We start from the raw sequence: 10,488 nt of genomic DNA, 5'->3' as shown, positions 1-10,488 counted from the left end.
CCAGAGCCGTCCATGCTGATCTCATCGACGACCAGTTTTCTGAGAGCTTTCTTCAGGCCTACTCCCGGTTCACTGCTCTGAGGGGGCATCCCAAAAAGCTATGGTCAGACAGAGGCACAAACTTCTTGGGAGCCAGGCCTGCTCTGAGAGAGCTACACAAGCACCTGGCCTGTTTGCAGACGGCATCCGTTGAAGACAAGGCTGCCAGAAATGGCACAGAGTGGCAATGGGACTTTCATCCTGCAGACTCGCCACACAGGAATGGAGCAGCAGAGGCAGCTGTCAAGCTCCTTAAAAGAGCTCTTAACAGTCTTGGCGGAACAACTGGCTGCTACACCTGGTGGGAGTTCCAGACCCTTCTCTACTCTGCAGCCAACTTGACTAATGAGTGACCCATCGACGCCAGGGCACAGGAACAAGAGGACTCAGTGGAGTACTTGACCCCCAACTCCCTCATCCTGGGGCGCACCGGACAGGGAGGTGACATACACGGAATCGACATGGAAACCCGCTCTTGGCGCGGGCTGAGGGCTGTCCAGGCTGGAGTCGACAGGTTCTGGAAGAAATGGAGCGAACTGGCAGGACCAAACTTGTTCATAAGACACAAGTGGCACCGAGCAGAGAGAAGTATCAAGGTTGGAGACGTAGTCTGGATTGCGGACCAGCACGCTCTGAGGGGGCAGTTCCGGCTCGGCCGGGTTGCTACAACATATCCAGACGAGAAGGGGGTTGTCCGGGATGCGGACATAACAACCTGCATGGGTCTTCCTGCTCCCATGGTTCCCAGGGCGCGGAGAAAGGACTCTACCATGCACACGAAAATCGTCATTCGCAGGGATGTGCGGAGGTTGGTGATCTTGATTCCTGCTGAAGACCAAGAGGAGGTAAGATAAGTCCTCGCCATGGGTACCCAAAGACTGTGACTCTGTGTTCTTTGCTTAGCTAGCGGGTAACCCTGGGAGGCAACTGAGTGCTTCGAGGGCAAACCTACACTCAGTAGGAGGAAAGGTGGTGGAGCCTACCTCCTTAGTTAATACATGTTTGTTTGTAAATGCCTACAAAGACTGGACTTTAGTTTGAAATTCTCACTGAGAGACTCAAGAGACTGTGCCCTCCTTGGATCTTCGATCAGTCAGCCAAGTGGGAGGTTTTGAGACTTCTAGCTCACTCAGGAAAAGGAAAAAAAAGAAGAATTTTTTTTTTTTTTTATATATATATATATATATATATATATAGATAAAAGAGAAGCAAATGGGTCTGATGTGTTCAATTAAATGGGGAACGAGTGATTTCTTTAAGTTTCTTAGATGCTCAGATATGTTACATTATGTGCGCATGCGCAGCTTCACTAGGACTTAAATTACAGCACCTGGTAATCACTTGACCGCAGACAATCATCAGGAGCACACAGCCCGTTGGTATGTAACTGTTCTTGTGACCGTTCTTGATACACGGGAAACTGTTGAGTGAAAACCCCAGCAGCGTTGCAGTTCTTGACACAAACTGGTGCCCATGGCACCCAATACCATACCCCGTTTGAAGGCACTTAAATATTTTGTCTTGCACATTCACCCTCTGAATTGCACACATACACAATCCATGTCTCTTGAGTTGGTTGAGTTACTGACTTGATCTTCCTGTTCGGGTTGGCGTCCCCTCGGGTTCGTGCCATGGGGGAGATCTTCATGGGCTATACTCGGCCTTGTCTCAAGGTAGTACATTGGTGGTTGAAGATATCCTTCTAGTGGTGTGGGGGATGTGCTTTGGCAAAGTGGGTGGGGTTATAATCCTGCCTGTTTGGCCCTGTCCAGGGGTATCGTCGGACGGGGCCACAGTGTCTCCCGACCCCTCCTGTCTCAGCCTCCACTATTTATGCAGCAATAGTTTATGTGTTGGGGGCTAGAGTCAGTCTGTTATATCTGGAGTATTTCTCATGTTGTATCCGGTGTCCTGTGTGAATTTAAGTATGCTCCCTCTAATTCTCTCTTTCTCTCTCTTTCTCTCTTCTCTAGGAGGACCTGAGCCCTAAGACCATGCCTCAGGACGATCTGGCCTGATGACTCCTTGCTGTCCCCAGTCCACCTGGTCATGCTGCTGCTCCAGTTTCAACTGTTCTACCTGCGGCTATGGAACCCTGACCTGTTCACTGGACGTGCTACCAGGGTCCCAGACCTGCTGTTTTGAACACTCTCTCTGTTTCTAACTCTAACCTGCTGTCTCTAACTGAATGATCGGCTATGAAAAGTCAACTGACATTTACGCCTGAGGTGCTGACCTGTTGCACCCTCTACAACTACTGTGATTATTATTATCCGTCCCTGCTGGTCATCTAAGAACATTTTAACATCTTGGCCATGTTCTGTTATAATCTCCTGAGGCATGGTCCTAGGGCTCAGGTCCTCCGAGAGAGAGAAAGAAAGAAAGAAAGAGAGAAAAAGAGTAGGAATTAGAGAGAGCATACTTAAATTAACACAGGACACCGGATAAGACAGGAGAAATACTCCAGATATAACAGACTGACCCTAGCCACCCCCCCCGACACATAAACTACTGCCGCATAAATACTGGAGGCTGAGACAGGAGGGGTTGGGAGACACTGTGGCCCCGTCCGACAATACCCCCGGACAGGGCCAAACAGGCAGGATATAACCCCACCCACTTTGCCAAAGCGCAGCCCCCACACCACTAGAGGGATATTTTCAACCACCAACTTACCATCCTGAGACAAGGCCGAGTATGGCCACAAAGATCTCCCCCACGGCACAACCCAAGGGGGGGCGCCAACCCGGACAGGAAGATCACGTCAGCAACTCAACCCACTCAAGTGGCGCACCGCTCCTAGGGACGGCATGGAAGAACACCAGTAAGCCAGTGACTCAGCCCCTGTAATAGGGTTAGAGGCAGAGAATCCCAGTGGAGAGAGGGGAACCGGACAGGTAGAGACAGCAAGGGCGGTTCGTTGCTCCCGTGCCTTTCCGTTCACATTCACACTCCTGGGCCAGACTACACTCAATCATAGGACCTACTGAAGAGATTGAGTGTATTCAAGCAGTAAAACCTTGAAATCAGCCCTTGCCTTAACAGGAAGCCAGTATAGAGGCTAGCACTGGAGTAATATGATACATTTTTTTGGTTCTAGTCAAGATTCTAGCAGCTGTGTTTAGCACTGATTATTTAGTGCTTTATATGTGGTTATTTCATGAAATTATGTACTGTAAGTATGTGTAATTAAATCACATTGCTGTCTCATGAAATGTAATTGTTTCTATAACATAACCTACAATAACTTACTTTGTTTGGAGACTTGCTGCTTGATTGTAGAGTTTCAGATTGGCGGCCTTCAGTTGATATCTCCCCACTGTATGGCAGCTCCTTGATGAAATGTCCCAATCATATGTTTGTATCTATACATACTGACTCTGATCCTTAAGGCTGTGTTTAGACTGGCAGCCCATTTCTGATCGTTTTTCCACTAGTTGGTCTTTTGACCAATAACGTCAGACCTTTTCACATCAGATCTTTTTCAGAGGTGATCTGATTGGTCAAAAGACCAATAAGTGAAAATATATATCAGAATTAGGCTGTCTGTGTAAACAAAGCCTTTGTGTAACTGAAGCCTTTAGCCACACCCTACATAGGACATCTAGTTTCATTTCTTGAGAACTGAATGACTATCAGATTAATAAGTAGCCTGAACAGCCACTAGTGGTTGCTGTTTGCCTGTCTTTTGAAGGTCCTAACTTGTTTGTCATGGTGAGCTGTCTCTTTGTAGATAGCACTTTACAATATGTAATTATCAGGTTCTTACTAAGACATTTCATAGTAAAATGGTAAATGGACGTTGTTTCCATTGGATCTATTGAAATAAGCAGATGTTTACCAATTGGGTATGAATTCTTTGAAGTACCAGAAAGTATCCCCAGGTAAAAACAGTAGAAACCGTACTATAAAATAAGGTGCTACATTTATGTTTTTATTAAGGTGGCAAGATGCTCATGTGGACCTGCAGAAGAAGTTCAGTGAAACCAGATAATGTGGATGTAATAAGATGCTGCCTGGCGATGGAGCAATAGCCGATTTGAATGACTCCTTTTCAAATGTAACCTATCGTAGTAAAAGCAAGAATACAAAATACTGTATGTGTTAACCAATAAACATTTATGTGGGGTATAAATAATGAGAGTGGGGAAAAAGAGCTCCACCACATCGACAGGCATTGTTTACTTTGACATATAGGCATAAATATTTGAATTTAATTGAAAAATATCATATATTAAATGGGTTCTAACCTCATGTCTATACATAACTACATCAAATATGAAAAAAGACAAAAGATCATTGAAAAACACAGTCTAGTGGTAATACATACCTAATAGCATGAATTATAAACACCTCACATGACAGGATTTAATCCTCATCATATGATGATGTTCTGAATGAATTCTGCTCTCTGTCACGAAATGAGAAAGGAAACCACATAATGATGTGTTATAGCTGGTTTGGTTATTCTGGTTTCATAACTGAGTTATAAATATGCATAAATACTTCCTGTAGCTTCCAAAAGCTATGAGGTACTGTTGTTGCTGTCTGATTGCTTGTCTCTTCTTTTCTGCTCCACAATGTATTCAGCTTCTGAGCGGTGTAGACAACAACAATTACATGCACAGTTGTAGCTGTTGGAGACACACCTTACCCCAAGAAATGGATCAACAGCCTCACAAGCAGTGAGGTTTTCGATCAGTTTTTCTCTATCAACTTGTAGGGTCTGACCTTCTGGCAGGTGGAACGCCAGGGTCACATGGTCCCAAACAAACCACTTGTCATATTCATACAAACAATCAAAAGGTTCCACTTCAACCACCTGTGGCCTATGAATTACCGGCTGAAAGTCATGGGTTTCAGACACTGCTTGTGCATGCCAGTCCATGGTCCCCTCTTGGTATTTAAAAACATCTTCTCCACCATTATTAAGAGCTGGGTACTTCTCCAATTCCTGTACACCTGGACTGTGAACAAGCACTGTGTACATGATCTCTTGTTTGTAGACAGTAGTTCCATAGACTCTCAGGACAGGCTCTTCTCCACCACAGATCTGCTGTCTGTACATCATCAGGAGATCAGACAGACTGAAAGTGAACCTGAAGTTCCCATAACGTGATGCCTTCCTGAAGGCAGGTGAGGTGGTGAACTTGCTGAGGAAGGGTTGCTGCATCTGCCTCTGCTCAGGTGTTCTGTCAGGGAAGAGCTTCTCCAGGTAACGGTCTTCTGCTGCTCTGATATCATCATGGTCTATGGCTAGACCCCACCACAGGAGACTCTTCTCTCCGCCCTTAAATCCACCTGAATCCAAGATTCCATCAAGACCAGACTTTGTGGTGACATGGGCCAAACTGGATATGTGAAACTCAATATCAGTGAGCTGTGGGATGTCTTTCTGAATATTCTTGTAACAAGGGAGGCCTTCCATGTCTCTCAGTGTGTTTAGAGTCTTTTGTGTTCCCCAAAAATAGGTCTCCTCTATCCCTCTGGCATTTATACGCTTCATTCTTCTACCCTGAGAGGATGAATTGTACTGAATATTAGGGATTTCAATTCAATTGACTTCAATTCAACTATCTGTATGATGTAATTAATCTCAAGATATGCTAAATGCACTTAGTAGTAGTAAATACATTAATTGGAAATACAAGCACGTTCTTGGGCGGTGTTGTTACCGAATAATGATGTTTCACAATTTGAGATACATTTCTATAGTCCACCATGTTGAAACAGGACACCCTACACTAGTTTAAGTTACCCAAAGTGAAAGGACTCTGCTCTCATTCCAGGAATGTAGTTTAAACAAACACATGTATTTATGATTACGAGTAAACATTCTATTGATTACGCTGTTGTACTTGTAGCTTTCCACAGAATGAGAATACTCACGTTATAGAGAACTAACTTGAAGATCAAATGGGCGCACGGTCAACCATGGGATTGACGACGGCTCCTCTTATTATAAATCGGAGAAACTGGTACTGTATTAGCCAGTGTTATATGTCATTTGCGTTCCTCAAGAACCCGCCGACGATGGGTTCACATTCGTCTCTCTAGCGTAGATATACGGGTTGCCTCCCACAATGTTACCGATCTGGGATTTCGAGACTAGAGTTAACATAAGTGTAAACAAATCAACAACAGTCCATCCACTATTTCCGTACCAGTCACTGACTGTCGTCATGGGAGTGGAAGAGATAAGGCTAGATCATCTTTGGTGAAACTCAACGTTAATGCTTATGTTCGTCAGTTCTGCGTATACATATCAAAGGAATTAAACATAGTTATTAACCCCATTTCATTGTGAAATAATATTACACAATTAAAGTGGTGTTGGTTATTTTCCATTGATCAGGCAGCGGATAGTGTCCTCTAGATCTGCACTATCTTCTAGGAACGATGTGCATTCCCGGTAACACACTCGTATCCCCCGTGGACCGGCTCATACATGAAGTATCCTCTATTCATGCTGCAAAGGCATCATTTTACTAGATTTGTTATTAAGTTAAATCATTCCCATAATGATTTGAGCGTGTAGAATAGATTTGTAGTTGTAAACACAATTTGCAAGTGCGTAACCGTGAACATGAAAAAAATAATCTGTAGTTGTAAACATTCTCAAACATGTAATTGATGAGTTGTAATGAGTTGTAAACATTCTCAAACATGTAAATTATGAGTTGTAATGAGTTGTAAACATTCTCAAACATGTAATTGATGAGTTGTAATGAGTTGTAAACATTCTCAAACATGTAATTGATGAGTTGTAATGAGTTGTAAATCAAATTTCAAATCAAATTTATTTTTATATAGCCCTTCGTACATCAGCTGATATTCTCAAAGTGCTGTACAGAAACCCAGCCTAAAACCCCAAACAGCAAGCAAAGCATGTGAAAGAAGCACGGTGGCTAGGAAAAACTCCCTAGGAAAAACTCCCTAGAAAGGCCAAAAACCTAGGAAGAAACCTAGAGAGGAACCAGGCTATGAGGGGTGGCCAGTCCTCTTCTGGCTGTGCAGGGTGGATATTATAACAGAACATGGTCAAAATGTTAAAATGTTAAAATGTTCATAAATGACCAGCATGGTCAAATAATAATAATCATAGTAGTTGTCGAGGGTGCAACAAGCACGTCCGGTGAACAGGTCAGGGTTCCATAGCCGCAGGCAGAACAGTTGAAACTGGAGCAGCAGCACGGCCAGGTGGACTGGGGACAGCAAGGAGTCATCATACCAGGTAGTCCTGAGGCATGGTCCTAGGGCTCAGGTCCTCCGAGAGAAAGACAGAAAGAGAGAAAGAGAGAATTAGAGAGAGCATATTTAAATACACACAGGACACCGGATAAGACAAGAGAAATACTCCAGATGTAACAGACTGACCCTAGCCCCCCGACACATAAACTACTGCAGCATAAATACTGGAGGCTGAGACATTCTCAAACATGCAATTGATGAGTTGTAATGAGTTGTAAACATTCTCAAACATGTAATTGATGAGTTGTAATGAGTTGTAAACATTCTCAAACATGTAATTGATGAGTTGTAATGAGTTGTAAACATTCTCAAACATGTAATTGATGAGTTGTAATGAGTTGTAAACATTCTCAAACATGTAATTGATGAGTTGTAATGAGTTGTAAACATTCTCAAACATGTAATTGATGAGTTGTAATGAGTTGTAAACATTTTCAAACATGTAATTGATGAGTTGTAATGAGTTGTAAACATTTTCAAACATGTAATTGATGAGTTGTAATGAGTTGTAAACATTTTCAAACATGTAATTGATGAGTTGTAATGAGTTGTAAACATTCTCAAATATGTAATTGATGAGTTGTAATGAGTTGTAAACATTTTCAAACAAATAATTGATGAGTTGTAATGAGTTGTAAACATTTTCAAACATGTAATTGATGAGTTGTAATGAGTTGTAAACATTTTCAAACATGTAATTGATGAGTTGTAATGAGTTGTAAACATTCTCATACATGTAATTGATGAGTTGTAATGAGTTGTAAACATGAAAAAAACAGATTTGTAGTAGGAGCTCTGGTAGGTGGGACCTGTTTATTCTAACCAATCAGATCATGTTTTCATAGAACAGCATACACTACACTGGTTGGTTGGTGACAGCTCAGATGGGCCGTGTTGTCTGGCGCAACCACCTGCCAATCATGACGTGCCTTACCTGGTTACCACTGACTGATTGCGGCAATGTCCACCAAAGAAGCCCAGGCACAGACATAAGGGGAAAATATATTTGGCCCAGCTAACAGCTTGCCTTTGGTGGACATTGTGCAATCAGTCTCAGTGGTAACCCAACCAACGGACAGCATAACACATAACACACAGCTGTCTGTGCGGGTCGCTACACAGGAGTAGTGCGGATGGAGAGGAGTAGGTCTTGTGCATACCCAGCCTCTCACATGGTGGAAAACACATGGGATTCAACGTTTCTGCCTTGGTCACTGTGGATGGACTCTGCAGTTCCAAACCTACTGAACATCCCCGCTGTCAGGGTGTCGACAATGGTCTCTGCCTCCTGGTCAGGCAGAGCATAGGCCTCGGGCCATTTTGTGGAAGAGTCCATGGCCGTGAGCACCCAACGGTTTCCACTGTCTGTGGTGGGGAAAAGCCCAACTACATCCACTCCCACCCTCTCCATGGGAGCCCCCACTGGGAACTGTTGGAGCTGAGCATGAGAACGGCCTGGAGGGCCCTTTCTCGCTGTGCAGTTGTCACAGCGCGGCAAAAGTCTTCCACATCCCTCTTGTGCTGCCCCCAGTAAAAGCCCTGACGGAGGCGGCGGAGGGTTTTTGTGACCCCAAAGTGTGCAGTCCCCACCCCTCTATGAGTGCTCTGGAGCACAACCTCCTGCAGTGCTTTTAGGACCACCACCTGCCACCTCTCCTCTCCTGTAGCTGGCTCGTTCCATGCCCGCTGTAGCACGCCATCAGCCAGCACAGTCTCTCAATCTTTGACCACAACCCTTTGGTCGTGAGTGAGAGCGCTGCCACCTCTTCCCATGGTGGCCTCAGCTGCGCCTCTACCCACTGTAGTACTGGCTGTAGGTCTGTGTCCCGTCCCTGCTGCTGCCCCCATTCAGCCATGTTGACAGTCTGCAGCTCACAGCAGACAGGCCCGCTCGCCTGACACACTGTGGCCAGACCCCCTTCTCTGCACACAGCTCTCTCTCTCGGCCCTGTGTCCGCTCACAGCGGCAGCAACGCCATGTCCCGTGTGGATTACAGGCGGCTGAATGAGGTAACCAGGAAGGACTCATACCCGATACCACGCATCGATGAGTCGCTGGACCTGGTTAGGGGGTGGTCCTGGTTCTCCTCACTAGACCTCTGCAGTGGCAACTGGCAGGTGCTCCTCTCCCCAGAGGTGTGCCCCTGCCCTGTGCACCACTGCCCTGTGCACCACTGCCCTGTGCACCACTGTGTACGGCTGAAGCTCGTCCAACCAGCGTGCAACCTGCCCCTCTGGCTCTTTGAAAGACATGAGCCACTGGAGAGCAGAGTGGTCAGTCCTTACAGTAAAGGGCAGGCCACCCAGGTAGTACTTGAAGTGTTTGATGGAAGCCACAACAGCAAGGAGCTCCCGCCGGGTGACACAGTAGCGGCGCTCATGTTTGTTGAATGTTTTTGCTGAAGTATGCCAACACTCTCTCCCCCTCTGGCCCCACCTGGGCCAGCACCCCACCCATGCCCACATTGCTTGCTGCTGTGTCCAGGATAAAGGGCAAGGTGAGGTCAGGGGGGGGCGATCACAGGGGCCTCGATCAGTGCATGTTTGAGGGTGTTGAAGGCCTCCTCACACTCCACTGTCCAAGTGAAGGCCTTGTTCTTCGTCAGCAGGCAGTTCAAGGGAGCAGCGACACTTGAGAAGCCGCATACAAACCTCCTGTAGTAGGAGGCCAGGCCCAGAAAGCTCTTCAGCTGATGCTGGTTGGTGGGGGTGGGTCAGTCTCTGACAGCCCCCACTTTGTCCTCCGTAATGCTAATACCCTCCGCCCCCACAAGAAGGACACCTCTCTCCTCATGAAGTGGCATTTCTCGGGGTGGAGTTTCAGGCCTGCAGTAGCCACCCTCTCCAGCACACGCCGTCGTGCCCCCAGGGCTGACTGGAAGGAGGTGCCATGGGCCAGAATGTTGCTGAGGTATACCAGACACTCCTGTCGGGGGATGCCATCCAGCACCCTGTTCATCAAAAGCTCAAAAGTAACTGGAGCGTTTGCTTGACCTTGAACTGTCAGTGTGCTCCGTTAGTGTAGAACACAGTTTTGGCTCTGTCCTCTGGGAAGAGGGGCACCTGCCAGTAGCCACTACGGAGGTCTAGTGAGGAGAACCAGGAGGACCCCTAACCAGGTCCAGCGACTCATCGATACGTGGTATGGGGTATGAGTCCTTCCTGGTTACCTCATTCAGCCACCTGTAGTCCGCACAG

General features: G+C 46.0%; 1 protein-coding gene across 1 annotated transcript; it reads right to left on the bottom strand.

Moving 5' to 3' along the window:
- Window positions 1-3,952: 3,952 nt before the first annotated feature.
- Window positions 3,953-6,453, bottom strand: LOC106583163 (uncharacterized). Its single transcript, XM_014167028.3, has 2 exons — window positions 5,929-6,453; window positions 3,953-5,554 (listed from the first exon to the last, which is right to left on the bottom strand). Exon 2 carries the CDS (start codon window positions 5,543-5,545, stop codon window positions 4,565-4,567), a length of 981 nt encoding a protein of 326 aa, XP_014022503.2. The 5' UTR covers window positions 5,546-5,554; window positions 5,929-6,453; the 3' UTR covers window positions 3,953-4,564.
- Between the last annotated feature and the right edge of the window lie 4,035 nt (window positions 6,454-10,488).

This window comes from Salmo salar, chromosome 22, assembly GCF_965601325.2.
Source record: "Salmo salar chromosome 22, fSalSal1, whole genome shotgun sequence".
Taxonomy (NCBI): domain Eukaryota; kingdom Metazoa; phylum Chordata; class Actinopteri; order Salmoniformes; family Salmonidae; genus Salmo; species Salmo salar.
Note: the sequence above shows the minus strand (reverse complement) of the source record. Positions and strands in the feature narration are given on the sequence as shown.